The 19,863-nt window shown below is 41.2% G+C and overlaps 1 protein-coding gene across 1 annotated transcript in view; it reads left to right on the top strand.

The window, feature by feature from the left end:
- The window catches only part of INTS4 (integrator complex subunit 4), a 32,347-nt gene extending 12,831 nt beyond the window's left edge, over positions 1-19,516 (top strand). The window contains exons 12-23 of the mRNA XM_033051664.1: positions 156-298; positions 1,271-1,386; positions 3,175-3,308; positions 4,067-4,224; positions 7,455-7,548; positions 9,803-9,883; positions 11,589-11,719; positions 12,598-12,657; positions 14,269-14,428; positions 14,746-14,889; positions 15,604-15,724; positions 17,983-19,516. Coding sequence (XP_032907555.1) covers positions 156-298; positions 1,271-1,386; positions 3,175-3,308; positions 4,067-4,224; positions 7,455-7,548; positions 9,803-9,883; positions 11,589-11,719; positions 12,598-12,657; positions 14,269-14,428; positions 14,746-14,889; positions 15,604-15,724; positions 17,983-18,176 — 1,536 coding nt within the window. The 3' untranslated portion in view covers positions 18,177-19,516. The remainder of the gene's footprint in view (positions 1-155; positions 299-1,270; positions 1,387-3,174; positions 3,309-4,066; positions 4,225-7,454; positions 7,549-9,802; positions 9,884-11,588; positions 11,720-12,597; positions 12,658-14,268; positions 14,429-14,745; positions 14,890-15,603; positions 15,725-17,982) is intronic.
- Positions 19,517-19,863: the final 347 nt, after the last annotated feature.

Raw genomic sequence — 19,863 nt, 5'->3', positions numbered from 1 at the left:
CACTTCAGCTTTGCTCTGGTAACTAGAAACAGGAATTGCTGTTCATTCTTTTATTGAATCAGCCAAGGAATAGAGGCTGCCACCTTTAAAGTAATGTGTATGCAGGCTTGTTTCTCTAAGCACTCAGTGCTGTCTGGGTTGGGTTTTTATTTTAGGATTCTTCAAGGGACATTCGGGAAGCACTTCATGAACTGTTGTGTTGCACCAATGTTTCAACTAAAGAAGGCATCCATCTTGCACTGGTGGAGCTGCTGAAAAACCTGACCAAGTATCCCACAGACAGAGAATCCATATGGAAGTGAGTGTGCTTACTGTCCTTGTGTGTCTGTTTACTTTCCTCTTTTCAGTAAGTGAAGTGCTAGGAAATACTGAGCTTGCTAAGGAGGTAACAGGTATTGCAGGTGTACAGTCCTGTTACTGTGTAAATATATACTTATTCATGACTGGTGTGGAAACACTGTGTTGTTCTTGCTTATCAATACTTGCACTGGGAATCCAGAGCTGATGACCACTCCTGGAAATGTCCCCCTATTCCAGGCACTCAATGCATTCACAGAAAAGACAGATTCAGTTTTCAGTTTAAAACCTCATCTCTTCTATGCAATTGTTTTTGCTCACTTGACATTGTGTTCAATAGTAATATTTACCAGCAGTTGACTGTATCAGATGTGATAAGTGGATTGGCCATGTCTGGATTGTCATGTCATGGATTGGCCATTGTGCTGTCAAAGGAATTGTTTTGCCTAAGTAAAAAGAAGGAACTTTTGTGTCAGATTTTTTGGTTGTTTAATGGAAGCAATAAAGGAATTGGTGCTCCACACACATGGTTTGAGATGGAATGCTTAGATATTACTGGAAACACTTAATGTTAGCCCTCTTTGACTTCCAGTGTACTTTTACATTGTTTTTGGAGTTTGAGAGTTTTGGGGTTTTACCTCCTATCTTCCTTATTTCTGAACAAAAAAAAAGGCACTCATCCCATCAGGCTTTAGTATAAAAGCTTCCTGGGTTGTATGACTCCAAGTGTTAACTGTTTTGTGGACAGTTTAAATCTTTAAAAAATTATTACAGCTTGTCCTTTGAGTTTTCTTGGATCCTATAAAATATTAATGCAAATGGTCAGTTGTGAAGAAACAGTGAGCTTGCACAGCAGGATTTTCTTGCTGACTGTCTGGAAGTGTTGCTGCAGCATAAAGTAGTAATACTTTAGAATGCTGTATTTTGAAGTGTGCCTGTTTACTAACATATATTTAAATCTACATATTTTTAGATGCTTGAAGTTCCTGGGAAGCAGGCATCCCACTTTGGTGCTTCCATTAGTCCCAGAGCTGCTGAGCACACATCCATTCTTCGACACTCCAGAACCAGACATGGATGACCCAGCCTGTATCTTTATTCATAAAGCCAGTTGATCATTTTGACTGTAGTAGATTTTATTAATGATTTTGTGACTCTCACATTTCTTCAGCCATTTCTCACTGTAGCAAACAATCCTGTGCCTATTTCTGAATCCCTTTGCACTTTGTTACTTGGCAAGATGAAAAAACTGTTAGCTGGAACCGTCTTCATATGTATCAGTGGACTATAATACTTTTCTTCTTATGCTGTGGTGAATAATCAAGCAATTTGTCAAGGTTTAAGCTTTGCAGATGAGCCCTTTGATGTCAAAACATTTGTCTAGTTTACATTAATTTTGAAGATGCATTAGCTTTTAAGTAAGACTTTTTCAATGTCTTTTCTTTTTAGGTAAAACTTTTGCTCTGCTCACTGCTATGCAGTTTATAAAACAGCACTCTCTCTAAGTACAGCAGTGCTTGAATCCCCATAATGCTTTGAATTTTTCATCTTTTGGAAACAATTCAATATCAGAAATCCTTATATTAACTCTTCCAGTGCTTTAGAATACAAACCATTATTGATACACCGTTCTCCTCAAACAGGAGATGCCTTGGAAATGCCTTTTTCCATTGTCATTCCCCTTGTTTCCCTTCTGTGTGGTGGCAGAACATAATATTATTTCTGATACGTGCTGAGATACATTGGACTGGAACCTTCCTCTAGAAACTGCTCCTTGTTTTTCTCACCAGTCTCGGGCCATCGACCAGAAATTCTATACAGATTAAATGAATGCCTTGTGAGAATGGAAACTGCTTAGAATCAGGGGGAGAGAAATGAATCTGTAATTACATGGTTTAGTGATAATTTGAGTAAAGTTATCTGTGAGTTGAGAATTAAAGCAACATTGCTGGGGGAAGAATGCTGTTTAACTCTGTGCACCTTCCTGCCAGGAACCAGAGAATAATACATTAGAGAATGTTTTGGAGGTAACTTGCCACCAGGTTTTACAGAGGCATATTATGTAAAGACAGGCCTGTGAGCCAGAAGCTGAGATAAACCTGATTAGTATGTTTCCATGTAAACTGATATTTAGAAACATGGTTTTGTTTGCTTCAAAGTACGTACTTAGGAAATTTGAATCAGAGCTTATGCTTGGGATCAGCCTTGTCTGTTGCAGGTGTCAGCCTTTGGGCTAACTTCAAAAGCCTTTGGCTGCTCTCTATTTCTGCAAGTCTCAGACTGTGAAAATGTGTTTTCTATTTCAGAATTATCTTTCCATGTTCGATTCTTTGGGTTGCTTAAAGTCTGTAGAGTGATGTTTTTCAGGACATCTTAGGTAATGCAGCAATTTTCAAAGACTTGGCAGTAAATGTATAATTTTGAATGCTGTTAGGGCACCAAAAGCTTGAGCAACTTGGTCTAGTGGGAGGTGTCCCTGCCCATGGCAGGGTGGGGTTGGAACTAGTGGTCTTTGAGGTCCCTTCCGCCAAACCACTCTGTGATTCTGTGGTGCAAACTGGTGAGTGCAGTGTAAGCTGTGAGGAAGAGTGAAACTCCACCTAATGCGCATGCTCTGTGTTTGGGATCCCTGGCTCCTTTCCTTTGTGTTGCCTCTGAGCCATCCCATGTTGGCAGTAGTATCCTTTCTCCAGTATGGCTCACCCTGTAATGTTTGCACTTTGTGCTTGGTTTTCATCTGCTCAGACAGCTGTTTCTTTGGGTTTTGCTCAGTGTTTTCCAGCTATAAAGATCTTCCTAGACAAATCCTGACCAAAGAAAAGGTTGTTGGCTCTTCTTGCTGTTGTTTATTTTTCTTTAACAATCCATTTGTAATAGACATTGCTGTTCTGGTTCTGATTTTTAATGCTGCTAAAAGTTGCCCAACAATGCCTGCCCTGTTCTCTGACCATACATTCAGACATTACGCCTATCTTCGGGACAGTCTCTCTCACCTGGTCCCTCCATTAAGAGTAAGTTGAGCTACTTTGGTTTGGACTTTGACACCTGTTAGAAATATTGCCAGTCTCTTCCATGTCTGAGTGTGTGTAACACTTAAATTCTTAAAGGTTGTTCTCCTCTGCACCATGGGAATTAATAGGCAGGAGAGACAAATGTTTAATTGTTAAAATATGGAATTAGTTATATTTTGGAGAGAATAGTAAGAATATTGTTCTCTAGTGAGAATAGTGCATGGTTTGCTGGTTAGGTAAGAATGCTGGGAGGGCAGTATTCCTGATAGTTTTCTGTAACTCTGACTCTGTGTGTGGGAAAGGCCTTTGTAGATATTCCAACATTTCACTTGTGTCCTACCTGAACAGTTTATTCATGTGTGAAATGGGTTCCATTCTGCTTTGCAACATGTTTTTCCTGCATCGAAGTTGGGTGGGATTGAAGTTGGCTGTGAGTCTTATCACAACTCATAAAATGAGTGATGGTTTGTGTAGTCTTGAGCTATCCTTGACTTCACAGTGTCAAAGTTAATAGATAAGGAAGATGTTTCCCTCAAAGGGATGTTGAAGTTTAACCTGAGGATCTCGAGAGCAAATGGATTGTAAAGTGGGTAGGATTAACTGACAGAGATGCAGATTTGAAAGCCTTGGTATAAATTTTGTATTTGAGAAATTAATTGGAACTCTCAGTTTCTTGTTAAATAGATGTCAGCATTTTGTAGTGTTAGAATTTTCTCTTATTTGTTTTTGTTTGTTTGTCTGTGTTCCTTCTCGCTTAGTTGCCAGGTAGAAAGCTGGTGTCCTCTGCTGTTTCTCCCAGTATTACCCCAATTGAAGATCCTTCCCAGCAGTTCCTGCATCAGAGCCTGGAGAGGGTTTACAACTTTCAGCACCTCGACCCACGGGGCATACAGGAGCTGCTGGAATTCACCATTCGGTAAGGCCTCAAGCTGCCCTGTTTATGGAAGGCTGTGTTAGGATGCTCAATTACTCTGATGCAGGTGCTTTGCTTCTGAATATGAATGAACATTTATGTGTTGTAATTTAATTTCCAACGCTTAAATTGAGCCTTCCTTTAGAGACTGTTGTGACCAAAGAGTGTTCATGACCTTTTAAAATCAAATTGATGGTCTCAGGTCTGGCACAACCCCCCAGAATAACCAGTGTGCATTCTGGGCTGGGGACATCTTTTCAGAGCATGGTAAGAGTTAGGTAAGGATGTTCTTTTTGGACTGTTCACTTATGCTAAAATATACTGTTTTTATGGTTTATGGGTGACAGCCTTGTGTCCGATTCTCAGTTTTGTGTCATTGTAATTTTGATCATATTATTTGTAATGGACATGCACAAGATTTTCTTGGTTTGCTTTTCTGGGGGGGAAGGATCTTGTCCCCTTTGCTCTTGTATTTTCTGGATCCTGTGGCCTTTCATTCAGCAGGAAAGGACCTGTTTCTGGTGCTTTGGATTCTCATTGCTAGTCCCACTTACAAAGGACTTGGGCATTCCTCATCAGTTTTCAAATCAGAGAGCTCTTCCAGGAGTAGAAAACAGTCTTGCATGCTGCTGTCTGCTGCAGTATAGATAATGTTGTGTGGTGTTGCTTCTCGGTGTGGGTTTTATGCTGTCTCTTCCATTTTATCTCTGGACTGATTTACACAAGCAAAACACTTGAAAAGGATCATTTCAGTGTGATTCCTCTTGGAAAGAGCAAAAGAGCCTTATTTTAAGACTTAGAAAAACAATCCAAAATGCTTTGTTTGGACTGCAGAATTTTTAAAAAAAGCTTAATTATTTTTATTCCTTCAAAATAGCTGCCTTCTGTTGTGTGTATGTTGCTGTGAATCACTGTCACACCCATCTGCAGCAGAGAGTAAACAGTGTGCTCCTCACTGAAAACCCAGCTGTGGAAAATGTGAGGTTTTTCCTCAGCTGTTTTGCAGCTGCTGTGTGCCAGCCTAAAATACAGTCTCAAAGCAATTTATGCACTAAGCCCTTGAAACAGGTAATTTCTAGGCCAAGCATCCAGAACCTTTCAGGCATGAGGGTCTGGGAACCTCTCAGGCCATAACTATTTTCCGTTTTTGAGTTGGTGGAAATTATTGGCTTGGCTTTTTTTCTGATGGGATTGCCCCCCAGGAAATAATATGAAACCAGTTGCTTTTTTCCATACTTAAGACAAAGGGAGGATTTGGACAAAGCCAAAAAAAGTGTTAAAGGTTATTTTGCAGAGGGCAAGATATCCCTGCACCAGCAATTTGGCTGCTGAGAGCAGAGAGATAGAAGCAGCTCACAGCAGTGGATTTTGTCATGGAGCATAACTCCCTCCTCCTTTATCATTGTCATCCACAGAAAAAGCAGACTTTGTGGAGTTTGTGTCTACTTGGGACTCAAGAGTTTTGGCTGCAGAGCCTGGTGGTGGGGGAGCATCAGTCTGCACTGTGGTTAGAAATTTAAGACAGGCTGTTTAGCAAATCTGTCTGTGGCTTAGTTCCTCCATCTACACAAGAATTTTTTTTTTTCTTACAGGGATGTTGAAATCTGCTTAAGATTTAAGGAAATAGAATTGGTGGAATTGGGATCTGTATCAGACTGGGAAATGGAATATCTGCTTAGTTGTTAGCTGAGAGATGGCATCCTGTTCCCCATTAATGTGTTGCGATGGGTTGTGACATAGGAATTAAGCACTCAGGAACCTTCTCTTCACTCTGCTGTCTAGAAAATGATTAAATGGAATCTCTGTAAGGTTGAGGCTGGCTTGGCTGTTGGTGCATTGTTGTTGAAGGAAAGCACAACCCATCACTATGAGAGGCATTGAGGTGCTGTACTGTGTCCAGGGAAGGGCAGCAGAGCCAGGAGAGGGAGCTGAGGGTGTTTATTCTGGAGAAAAGGAACCTCAGGGGGAACTTAACCTCTCTACATCTGCCTGAAAGGAGGCTGTAGCCAGGTGGGGACTGGTTTCTTCTCCTGAGTGAGAAGGAAGAGGACAAGAGGAAGCAGCCTCAAGTTGTGCCAGAGAGGTTTGGATTGTATAGTAGGAAAATGCCTTCATGGAAAGGGTTGTCAAGCACTGGAAAGGGCTGCCCAAGGATGTGAAGTATTCACCATTCCAGGAGGGATTTGAAAGACATATGTTGCTTGTGATGGGCTTGGCAGTGCTGGCTTAATGGTGGGACTGGATGATCTTAGAGATCTTTTCCAATATAAAGGATTCTATGATTCTCTGCTTAGGAAAGATTTTCTTTGGCTGCATATTATACAGATAATCTCATAGATTTTTATGTCTCAGGGCTCAGCACTTCTCTGGTTTGGCAGAACTAAAGCTTCAGAATTACATCCTAAATGCAAATAGAAATCTAAAATAAACAGAAGAAAATGATCATCTGAAAAAAAAACGGAATGCAGTAGGAAATGTGGAAGTAAAGTGACAATTTTAATAGACTTTGGATCAAAGCAAAGTTTAGAGGAAAAAAAGACATGTTGAAACTACATCATTCAACCTATTCTCAGTTCTGTAAGAAAAATTTTTGTTTTTTTAATGCACACTTTAAGAAGACATGGCTAGCAGTAGAGAACTAAAGCCTTTTGGGTTCCATTGACTGACAGTTTTTTTTCTGTAATATTAAAAGCTGCTTATATTGCTGTATGGTTTACAAGAAATACCAGACAACACACACCATCTAGTTGGACAAATATCAGTGTGTCAGATTCTAGCTTGGCTTAAAAGGGCAGCTCTATTTCAGATACACTTGGTTGCATGAGCCTGACACGTTCCAAACAACCTTTGCTAGCCAGCATGAATAGTTTGATTTCCCAGCAGTGTAACACAGATGGGTCGTTAGCTGCTGTAGAAGGCTGGAGTGTTTTAAGCTAAATCTGGAGCTGACACTCTGTGTGGTTCCCACAGGGCTGCAGAGTAATGTGGGTTGACAGACTTACTGCTTCCACTGCTGTGCTGGTGTCAGCTTCCCAGAGGAAGGGACATGCTGAGTCCCGAGGTGCAAACTGGTTTGTAGTGTGTGTTTTGCTACTGTTTCTGGTGCTTGCTCTAATAAAAGCAGGCAGCAGGAATAGCTGGCTTTATTGTCACTGCCTTCTGAGTGTGTTTGGATTAAACTGTTCTGTCTCAACGTTTTCTCTTCTTTTTTTTTTTCCCCCCACATGCTTCAGTGATCTTCAGAGGCTTGGAGAGCTGCAGTCAGAACTGGCAGGGATGGCAGATTTCACTGCAACTTACCTTCAGTGTCAGCTACTCCTCATCAAGGTTTGACTTCATCTGAGTTTTTTTGAGCTGTTCTTCAAAAATGCCCCCAGTCCATCGCAGTGGCATGCTTTCATGTTTTGATGTTCATGCTGAAAAGTGATGTGTGATGAAAGAGCAGGTTCTGTGGATTTCTGATAATCCTGCTTCCCTCCTGCGGCAAATAATTTATGCAGTAACTTTGCCAATGCAAAGATCTGTGCTGCTGTACCTAGGGCTTATGTTGGTTGACAAGCATTTTGTCAGTGCAGAGTTTATTATCTGACAGAAGTCATACTGAGGGCAATCGTTTTAGGAGAGTAACTTTTCCCTGCTGGTGGATACTGGAATGGTTTTGTTAGACTGCTGTCATGAGTGTCATTTTTATAGATGGTGATTTGCAGATAGTTTTATTGGCACCAGTGCAAATGAGTTCTTAAAACTTGATTGAGCTAAATATCAGTCATGCTTTCTTTTATAGTGCTGAAATGATCTATTTAGTGCTAGTAGGTTAAGGGGCTACTTAGCCACCATTGCAGCAGCCCTTTGCAAAAGCCCCTTTTCAAAGTCAGATTTTTGCTGTAAACAAGACCTAATTTTTACTTCATAGAAAATCTTGAGCTGGAAGGGACCCTCTAGTTCCAACACCTCTGCTATGGTCAGGGATTCCACTGGATCAGATTGCTCAGGGCTGCAAGCTGGCAGTAGTATTTAAATTAGTCTCTTGGCATGCTTTGGTGTTTGAGTGTAACTTAGACACAATAAAGCAAGAGCTAAAGCAAGCAGCAAACAGGTTTCCAGAAGGGACTCAATGAAAGCTTTCTTATGTAAAACGAAGGAGGGATTTCAGTTGCTTTGCTAATGCATAGTTGCCAGTTGGCATATCTCATGGCAGGCCTCAAATCCTCAGAATATATTTATCACCCAAAGGTATTTCAGATCAGCAGTGGTACAGTTCAGTACAATCCAGCTAAATCCAAAGTAAAATGGGCTGTGCAGGCAGAGAACTAGCATTTGGAGACAGCTTTGTTGCCCTTCTCTGGGATTTGACTGGAATGGACCTGATGTTTTTTGCATCTGGCAGAGATATGCTCTGTTTGGAAGAAAGGTAAAAGCTGCATCAGCCATTCTTGACTTGAGCTGTGGAACAATCAATAGATCAGTGATGCAGAGGCGTCACTAATGTGCATGGAATGAAAAGTAACTGATAATATCAGGAATCACAGAATATCTTGGGTTGGAAGGGATTTTGAGAATTATCTAATTCTAGACCCTTTCTTACAGGCAGGGACACTCTCCACCTGTACAATACAATTAGAAATTTCGATACTGCAGCAAATCTGAAAGTAGCCCTTTTAATGAAAGGGCTTTCTTTCCAGTTGCTTCTTTTCAGTTGCTTTCTTTCCAGTTGCTTCTTTTCCCAACAGAAAAAAAAGCTGCTGGGAGAAAAAGTAACTCTGTTTCCCAGCCTCTCAAGGCTCAAAGGGTTCCATAGCTTTAAAGGCTCTACCCTGTGATTTTTAGGGTTAGTTAACTGGGATTCTTGGGCCAGCCTGGGTGAAGGATACAATCTGTATGTTCTTGAGTTTTGGCTACAGCCTTATGCATAGCTTTGTCTAAGGACAGGCAGTTTCAAAAAGGAGGCAGTGATATAAATCATTCAGTCAAGCTTTCTACATTATTTGCTTTTTGCTTTATGTTTAAAATAGGGTACGGTAGGCAGTTGGGTGGGGTTTTTTGTTTGTTTTGGGGATTTTTTTGTTTGTTTTGGGGGGTTTTCTGTTTTTGTTTGGGTTTTTGATTGTTTGGGTTTTTTGCGGGGGGTGGGTTTTTGGGGTTTTTTTTAATACCAATATCAGTGGCTGAATTAAATACAATATTCATAGTAACTCCAGGATCTTTGGAGCAGAGGAACGTTCAGAATGTGGCTGTGGAAGTAAGTGTGTTTCTACGGACAGTTGTTGTTTCCACTTTTTGCCTGGTCTCTGAGATTGACTGATCTTGGTCTCAGGGGATTGATAACAAGTGGGCTATTGACTGTCTTTATGAAGTACAAGGAGTTTGGCCTCTCTCACTAATAGCTTTGTTAATATCATTCTCAACTTCTTTTATATTTTCTGGTTATCTCTGTTTCTTTATAGAACAGTGTGTATTTTGGAAGTCTTGGTTCTCTGTGTTGTATTTAAAAGCACAAAAGAAAGCTTTGGCATGCTTTTTCAACCTCCTGTTTAGACCGAATTGGATATTTCTCATAATTTTGTGGTTTTTTTTCTTGTAGGCGTTGCAGGAGAAGTTGTGGAATGTGGCAGCTCCCCTGTACCTGAAACAGAATGCATTGGCATCTACTGCAGCAAAACAGGTGAGGGTGGAAGCAGCTGAGCCTGCACAGAGCCCAGTCCTTGGGTAGGAATCTTTCATTGGCCATGGAACAATAATACTCCCTGATCTTCCACTGCCGTAGTCTGTCCAAGTGAATCTTAGTCCCCCAAATTGGGGTAATTTCTCTTCTCTGCAAAAGATGAGTGGTGAGGGAGGGAAGTTCATGACCACTGTAAAAAGGCAAATTTCACACTCATCTTCCAGAAGAGTAAGAAAGAAGATTCAGAAAACTGTGGGCTGCTTGTCCTTGCCTCTTTCCTGGGGAAGATGATACACCAAATACTTTGAAAAGCTATTCCTAAACAAGATTTAAAAAGCTACTTGGAACAGCCAAAATGCATTTCTCAAGAGCAAATTATAGCTGACCACCATCACTGCTCTCTGAGGTGAGGGGTCTGGTGCTGTGAACAAGGTGGGGGGCAGTGGAAGTTGCAAAGCTTGGGTCCAGTCTCCCAACTTTTCTTTCTCACCAGACTTGCAGGATTATGGCTGAATAAATAGGTAAGGGTCCTGCAAATTGAGGAACCAGTTGATATGCCGGAGGGCATGGCTGCTGGTCTGGACAGACTGGGGAGCTGGGATGATGGGAACCTCGTCATGTTCAGTACTTAGAATATGAGGCATTGCAGGAGGCCAACTGCAGCTGGGATAACTTGGTTTGGGAAATAAATGATCCAGCTCTAGAGAGGTGCCATCTGGAGGACTATGTTGTGTGTTGCCTTCCCAGTAGAAGGAAGATGCTGACAAACTGGGGCAAATTCAGCAGAGGGCTACTGATGTGGTCAGGGGCTGGAGCACATTACCTGCAAGGAAAGGCTGAGAGAGCTGGACTTGTCCAACTTGGAGAAGAGCAGGCTTCAGGATAGATTTACTTCTGTCTAGCATTGCATCATTACAGGATATAAATGAGATCGGGACAGGCTACTCTGGACAATTGGCAAATGATGAGAAATTTTCATCATCTATAAAGGGAAAATTTCCTGTAAGGATGGTTAAATACTGTTGCCCAGAGAGGTGAGAGGAATCTCTGTCATTGGAAGTGTTTGCAATTTGCTGTGGCCCTGAGTTACTGGATCTAGTGAGACCTGCTTTTGGAGGTCCCATCCAATCTGAGTTACTCTGATTCTGTGATGTATAAATGATCAGATCCTGGAAAAACTGAAGCTAAGTCCTAAGAAATGGTAAAGAAGCAAGCTATTCAATAGTCTGGTAACAAATCTAGGGTAAAAACAGGTTCATGCATCTGTTGGGAAACTCTGCTGATATTTTGAGTCTTCAGGTAATTAAGACAGAATAGATAGGTACTGCTGTGGATCAAAGCCTTATCTGCTGTTATCAGTAGAAACAAAAGCCATTCAGCTTTTGAAATCTTCTCTGATTGAAATGTTTGTCTTGAGTGCCCTCTTGAGTAGCGTGTGAACCCCCCTGGAAGGTGTTTCCTGTTGTGATGGTGAATGTAGGTCACTTGCTATCAATGCAGAGTGAGGGACTATTCCCTGTTGAATAACTTGAAAGTTCTTGGCATTTGCACAGTCATACTGAACTCAACTGCATTAATTTTAGCACTTCCTCTTGCTTTATTTGTTCCTCAGTATGAGATAAAAATACCAGAATCTGGTGATCATGGTTGTACCAGTGCTTAACAGTCTGATGGTTTTTTTATCCCTGTGGTGTCTGTCTGGCAGATCCTGGAAGAAACTTACAAAATGGAGTTCATGTACAGTGGAGTGGAAAGCAGACAGGTGGTCATTATTCACCACATGCGACTGCAAGCAAAGGCCTTGCAGCTGATAGTGACTGCCCGCACCACCAGAGGGTAAGGATGACTTGGTTAAGGACCTTCTTAGGGTTACCTCTATGATTACTGTCCTTAAGCTTTGTTGAAAAAAACCAGAAAGGATAAATGAGACACATAACAGGGCAGCATGCCAATAACCATTTGCTAGAGTAATTCAGAACAAAGAACCTTCTTTTGCCTTTGATACATCTGTATAGGAACACAGTCCTGAATTAAATTACAAAACTATTGGGAAGATGAGTTTTGGGTGTTGAGTTCTCTCATTTATGAACATATAAATAGGTTAAAAACATTGTAGAGTTGATATTTGGGATTTCTTTAAATGAGAAAGAATGCACCAAACATGTTTGCTTCATTAAGTATTCGTTGCTGAATTTTTAGCATCGGGAAAGTATTGCCCTCCTGACTGATCTGCAACTGCTGTGTGTGACTCAGACAGAAACTGCTTCTGTACACGAGAGGCTCTGAGTGGTTTGTTTTGATGGCTGAAGTTAAAGAAGTGACATGGTTATAGAATGAGAACTCTCCAGCTGGTGGAATTAGAGCAAATTAGTTACTGTCCTAGTTTATTTCTGTTTCGGGTTTGTTGCCATCAATTTACTGTGTTACCATGGAGGTCCGTATTATATTTGCCATTTAACCTCTTGTTTTACAGGTGGAAAATGAGTATTTTCTAACAGTGGCTTTGAGAACTTAATTAGTGCCTTATGCAAATGGTTGTTTTTTTTTGTGAGAGGGGGATATAGATAAGTGAGGAACACTTGTTATTTCAAAAACTGTAAGATCATCCTGGTTTTTAGGAGGTTTAATGGGATTCTAAACTACCTAATGTGTATAGACATAGAGACATTTTTCTTTCTTTAAAAGTAAACCAATGAATATTATTTTCATTGCAGAGTGGAACCTCTTTTTGGGATGTGTGAAAAATTCCTCCAAGAAGTGGATTCCTTTCAGAGGTGACAAACTCCATTGCTTCTTCTCTTTATGTTAGAAAGTCCCACCACTATTGTCATCAGGGGATATTCACTTTGTTTTTCATCTCTTCACATCTCCCTTCCCTGCTGTCCTACATTGGGAACTGTCATGGGATAATAATAAAGCAAGAAGAACCTTTGTAGTTCAAGTCCTTAACACTGGGATATTATGCTGGTACTTCAGAAACATGTGCTCTGAATTAATTTTTTTTATAGAATAGCTGATTTTTTTTTATTTATATGGGCTTATCTATTTTGAGTGGATGCTGTTTTGATAAATACTTAACTTTTTTTTTTATTCTGTCTCCTGGAGTCCTGAAAGCATTTTGACCTTTCAAAGATTAATAAAAAGCAGATTACCCTTGATGTAATCAACATGTAGCAGTAAGTCAGACAAGAATTCTGCAGTATGTTTCCTGGCCCTGTCTCCTGCTTTTGCCACCTCTTAGTAGTCACCTTTACTTCCAAGGAGAATAGATATACTTAGTGTCAATTTGCATGATCAGATTGATTCTATGTCCCTGCCCGTAGGTGATCTCTAAGATCCCTTCCAGCCCAAGCCATTCTACATTTCTGATTCTGTGAAATAATGATGAGTTCTGCTGATCCTGAGACTCAGTGCAAGGAAAAGATACACAGGAAATGAACAGTTCTATTCTCCAGCTGGGCATTAGGGTAGGGCAGATTTGGTCCCATTTTCTTATCAGTTAACTAGCCACAACTGCCAAGCTTATAACAAATGTGCATTTAGTCAGAACTAGAACTGGACTTCTGCTCAGCCAGCTAAGGATATCTGTATCTCTGGACTAGCTCTCCAATTCCCTGCTGAGTCATAAAATCATAGAATCATAGAATGATTTAGGTTGGATGGGACCTTAAATACCATCTTGTTCCAGCTGCCCTGCTATGGGCAGGGACACCTTCCACTAGACCAGAACTCCATCCAGCCTGATCTTGAAGATTTCCAGGGATGGGACATCCACAGCTTCTCTGGGCAACCTGTGCCAGTGCCTTACCACCCTCACAGTGAAGAATCTCCTCCTAACATCCAATTTAAATCTTCCCTCTTGTAGTTTAAAACCACTCACTTTTGTCCTATCATGATCTGCCTGTGTAAAGTCTTCTTTGTAAGCCCACTCTGACTACTGAAAGTTTGCAATAAGCTCTCCCTGGAGCCGTCTCTCTTCCAGGCTGAACACTCCCAACTCTTTCAGCCTGTTTCTATCACAGAAGTGCTCCAGCCCTCTGAGCATCTTCACGGCCTCCTTTGTCCATCTTATACTTAGAATTCCAGAACTGGGCACAGTACTCTGGGTGGGATCTCATGAGGGCAAAGAAGAGGGGGAGAATTCCCTCCTTTGACCTGCTGCCCACACCACATAGCCCCTGATGGTGTCAGTTTGAGCACAAGACATGGTCCCAACAGAAGTAGCCAAAGTCATCTCTTACATATGAAACACATCAGAAGAGGAATGTAGGCATCTCATTCTGTCATTACAACTAAGTATAAGGATCAAGTAGCTTGACTGAAAATAATCATACTGTGGAAAAAGTTGAAAAATATATTTGGTTGTTAATCTGTTCTTGACACAGATGTTTCATCTCTGAGCTCCCACATATGCAAGGCAGTTTTGTAGATAAATTGCTGGACTTGATGCCCAGACTTGTGACGTCCAAGCCTTCAGAAGTGGTCAAGATTCTTCAGACAACACTGCGGCAAAGTACCTTCCTTCACCTTCCTCTTCCAGAGCAGGTTGGTTTAACAGAAAATTAAAATGTAATATCCTTGTGGACTGTCTCAGCATCTGACTACTTTCTAGTATACCATGAAGCTTTTAGAATTCAGAGTCTTGGTCAGACACAAGTGTTATTTATTTCTTACTTGTCTTCTTATCTAGTATCCTCTGGAATATTGCTAGAAACATGGAAAACTTAGTAATTCCTGACAATATGAAAAAAAAAATCCAAAGTTTATGCATGTCTGTGTTAGGAGCAGTAGTAATTACATTTTGTTTTTTGCTTTCTTCTTTTCCCCGCCTCCTTATTTTGCCCATCATTTTGTCGTAACAGCTCCATAGAGCCACTGCAAATATCATTGAGCCTACTGGTGAATCTGATAATCCCCTGAGGTTTACATCAGGATTGGTTGTGGCACTGGATGTTGATGCAACTCTGGAACATGTGCAGGATCCCCAAGGAACTGTTAAAGTTCAGGTAAGAAACCATTTGACATAAATGGGGGGAGTTTCTTTAACAATGTCAATACTTTTAGATTATGCTTTATTATTAACAATGCTGGATTTCTGTGTTTTGAACCTGGTTCATTCAGAACCTGGTTTGTCTGTGGTGCACTGAGAGTTGACTTGGGTGCAGTTCTGAGAGTTTGCTTTGAGCACTTGGATGTCACTCTGTGCTTCCACGTGCCCTGTGCACATTATGGACATGAACACCAATAAATGCTTGTGAGCTTCCAGCTGGTCAAGTGGGAGGAGGAGGAACAACAGAAGTTATTCCAAGTAGCACAAAAATACACAAGTTCTTGGCTTTCTGTATTTCCAGGTTTTCTTTTGCTACTGAAATCTCTATAGTTTAAGATGTAGCTGAGAAGGTAGGAGTGGTATGATCCAAGTAAAATGTGCAGCATCACTGCTTAACAAGGAAACAAAAACCTCAGTTACAATGCAGAGGAAGAAACTGATGTCTGTGTGGCCTTTTTTCCACCTATGCTGTGGATTTGAATGGCAGCATGTGGCTGTTATATCCAGGGCAGCTGTACTCCTGGCTCCAAGCTAAAAGCTTGCTTGTCTTGCCTTCCTAAGTCAAACGGAAAACAGCCAAGTAATGCACTCTTCTACTGTGCAATCCCCAGTGCAGTTATCATTCCTTTATTGTTTTCTTTCTTTTTTCTTTTTATTTGTTCCCCTCCAGGTGTTGTATCCAGATGGACAAGCACAGCTAATCCATCCTAAACCAGCTGACTTCCGAAATCCTGGCCCTGGGAGGCACAGGCTGATAACTCAGGTCTACCTCTCGCACACAGCCTGGACAGGTAACGTTAATGATATAAGTTACCATGGCTGCACTTTCATTAGACACAAGTTACATACCCACAGTGTGGGGGGCTCTGAGGATCCTGGTGTCTGAAGCTGTGGTTGGTGCTGCCCTTGGTGTTGGTCAGGCTTTTGGGCAGTTGCAGCTCCCTGTTTATCAGGCACTGCTACTCTATAGGGAAATGGAGGGGTTGCTGTCTTGGGAGAGCCCTGGGAGCCTTCACAGGAAAGCTTTGTTTGACATGAGGTCACCCACTCGTGTGCAGAGCAAAGTTAGCTCTCGGAGCCAGGTCTGCATCCTCAGGTAAAGGCAAGGGATCACAGTAAACTGACTTCTTGTAAGTCATTGTTTTGGGTCTCACAGGTATCTGAGAATGGCAAAGAACAGTACAGCAATACAATTTCATTGCTGATTCACCTTTCGCTCTTTTAACGTCTTAAAACCTCCCCCTTTAGCTCTGATGATATGACTCCAACATTTGCCTTCAGTCTCAGCTGCTGTTCTTTCAAACAAAAGCAGAGTAAATTTAATTCATAGTTCCCTTTGTCCTGTTTTCTCTTAATCCCTTCACCTTTATTCAAATGTAGAGTTTGCCTCAGAGGTTTGTTTTCTGAGCAATTTTTCATTGGATTTGTTAATTTTTATTATTTTTTAACCAACAAAATTTTGTTTATTACTGTGTTCTTTCATGTACCCTTTTTTTGTGTAGTATTTCCATGGTGTACTCACTCATCCTGCTGCCTTTTTTTGTTTTTGAGAAGAAAACATGGCACTGTTTCTAAGACTGGAAGTATCTGGATTTAAGAGTTGATCCTATTACTTCACCAGAGGGAGCTGAAGTCCTTATTTCTACTTTTTGCAGTGTTCACTGGAAGGGCATTTCAAGCATGGCCATGAGGGCTTCTGTTCTGGTGTCTCTTCTAGGCATTATTTGAATTGTTAACTTTGACATTAGCACTTGGGCGTATAAAACGGGGAAGACACTGAGCTGGGAGGGGCTCAGGAAACAGAGTCAGAATTCAAAGTGGAGAAATTGCCTTAATTCAAGACAAGGAATTAAAGGCCAGTAGAAAGAGTGTGCTTGGGAAGGAGAATGCCCAAGTGCAAAGCACTGATTAAGTGCCAGAAGTGGAAGAGGTGACTGCAGGCTGCAAATAAGGGTTGGTGGAGTGATGAAAAGGTGAGCTCGAGGGGATGTTGGCAGAAGGTGGAGTAACTGTGTGAAAGGGTTGTTTCCTCTATTGTTTGGTGCTGATATTGTCATAGCTGGAGATCCCCTGCAGTTCTGGGCATGGCATCTTAAAATCCTGTGGGTTTCAGCAGGTTTCATTTAGGTTTCATTAATGTGGTCCTGTTATGGGTTATCCCTGGTATACAGTTAAGTCCCGCACACCACCTGGTGCTCACTCCCTAGTGGGACAGGTAGAGGATCAGAAGGGCAATGTGAGAAAACTCTTGGGTATTACAGTGTGCAGCAATAGCTACAACATCCCTGTGTTATCTACACTATTTTGGTCACAAATCCAAAACAAGGCATCATGTGAGCTTCTATGAAAGAAAATTAACTTTACCCCAGCCCAAACCAATACAGTCTGCATAAAGAAAACATAACAAATCTGCTTTTCAGTCTAGAAAGGAGAATTTTGTTGGGTATGTAAGTCCAGCAGTAAGACCAGGGTAATACTATGTGTACTGAAACCCCAGTTCTATTATTTCAAGAGTAAGTTGAAATCATCCTATGGACTGTATTAGGAACCTTGCTCTGCCCAGCTGCATAGTTGGTGAAAGAGAGGAAGAAGCTGTCTGGCATGCAGAAACTTCCAACAAAAGAGAATCTTCAAGTGCCACAAGAGATTCTTCAAGAATCTCCTGTGCCACAAGTCTGACTGGATGTCATCTGGATTGATCCTGACATAAGTACAGTGAGCAGGGCCTGCTAGTTCTGTGGGGGTTTTAGTGATTGTTATTATTTCATGGAGTTACTTTCCAGTGGTTACTTTTGAAAGTTGCAAGTTAGTGGTAACATTTTTTAAGTGATAGAGAGGGGGATAAACCTAGAACAATCTTTAGTTCTACTGTGCTGAATGTAATGCCAAAGGCTTGTTTTCAGACATTAGACTGGATTCTGGTCACTCCAGAACAGCTCTGTACATACCCAGCATACATGAAATTAAAATGCCTTTGATGTTGATTGTTCACTTTTCATTGATTGTGCAATGACAATCACATTTCGATTGTTTTATTTTTTCTCCACAGAGCCATGTCAGATTGAAGTGCGATTGCTGCTGGCTTACAATTCCAACAGGAGCAAAGCATCTACCAGAATTCCTAAATCTACCTGGAGTGAGAGCTTGGAGGCTCTCCCACCCTCTGAAAATGGCATAGAGGGGACCATCCCCTTCAGCAAACCTGTCAAGGTGTATATAATGCCCAAACCTGCCAGGCGGTGAAGGCTGGCACTGAAAAACCAATTTATGGGGTTGTTGGGTTACATGAAAACAAGATGCTGTGTCCAAGATAGGAAACAAAGCCAAAACAGCCTTTACATGCATAAAGGGAGTCAGATGTCAAAATAAAGCTGCTGAAGAACAGTTGGTCTCTTAAAGCAGCAGGCAAATACAGGAGTTACTCAGCGAGGAGAGAAAAATGCAAGTTTTTCTATATTGACTCAGCAGAAACAGGACAGTTCTCCATCAGATTCCAGTAGTAATTTCACTGGACTGTACCTTCAGTTTTTACCTTTCAAAAGTCTTTCTCTGTGGCCTCTAGATTTTCTGCTATGTATTTACTATGTAAATGCTTGGGCACATAAATCAATGTTATTTTTACAATAGTCTGCAGTGAAGCTGAGGAGTTCAGCATTTTGTGGGAGGTTGTTGGTTTGTTTCTGAGGTTTTTTTTGGATTTGGTTGTTTTGGTTTTGGTGGGTTTCTTTTAATGTCTAAAACTTGCACTTGTGCACTGGTACCTAATTTCTTAACAGAAAAAATAATATTCTAAAAAGTACTATTGTTCTTGTGTGGGAACAGCACCTGGGAAGGAAATTGCCAATTAGTGTTCTACACCCTGTACAGCTGTACTGAAGCTGGTCCAGCTCTGGGGAGGGCACAGGTTGTTCATGGTGCAGGGCAGGAGGAACCTGTTTGTGCAGGTAGCAGAACTTCAGGACATGGCGTTTTAACTGAGCTACAGCAACAAAGCAGTTTGTCTCCTGTTGCACCTTTATACTGCTTGAGGAGCAATGTGATTAGGTATCAGTTGAAAAATTCCTAACCACTAAGTTTCACAGGACCAGTTTCTGTGTGATGATCGTGGCCTGAACCAGTGTTAGTGGGTAAAAATCTATGATTTCCAGTTCAGCAGCGCTTTGGCACTCAGAGTTTTTCTTGTCAGTCAAAGTAGCAGAACACACTGTTCAGCAGCAGGGCAGCTTGTCAGTGTTCCACTCTGGAGGTGAGCTGGGAGTACAGAGGGACAAGAATTTAGTTAAAACATGATCATTCCTGTTGGGAAGTGTGTCTGCATTGTCTGTGTGTCAGGCTTAGCGGACTGAGCAACCTCCTATGATTTGTAGCAATCCTTTGGTAGGATTTTTTAGGAGGACCTAATGTGTGAAACATTCTAGTGCAGCAGCCAAATCTTGTGTTCATGAATCAATTGGGGTTTTTTTTTCTTTTTAAAAAGAGGTATATTTTTAGCAAGTAAACAAAACAGTGAAGAAATACTTTCCAGTTGTATTTAGTGTAAATAACCCCTTACATGCTTTCCTACAATAAAATTGGAAAACCCATGCTATTCTATTTCTTTTTTATTATGAGCGAACATGGATACCTGCACAGTCCTTGGCTAATAAGATCACTGCATGTTTTTTGTGATTTCCATTTTTTAGCACTGGTAAGTTGTAGCCCAGAGGCTCATAATCATAAAATTTTGCTGTTGTTTTAGGTATTCTTGAATTAAATTTACTTTATTAGTGCTTCTGCTCTTACAAACTCTTTTTTGGTGTTTTACCATTAGGGCACTGCTTGAGAACCTCCTGCCCATCTGAGAGCTGAGTTATCGTCCGACTTGTCTTTGGCATCCTCAGTTCAGTTCCCAGCAGACAGGGTTGATGTATCTCTCATTAGGAAGCTGTGT

The sequence above is a fragment of the Catharus ustulatus genome, chromosome 2, assembly GCF_009819885.2.
Source record: "Catharus ustulatus isolate bCatUst1 chromosome 2, bCatUst1.pri.v2, whole genome shotgun sequence".
Lineage (NCBI taxonomy): Eukaryota > Metazoa > Chordata > Aves > Passeriformes > Turdidae > Catharus > Catharus ustulatus.
This window is presented reverse-complemented; position numbering and strand designations above follow the sequence as displayed.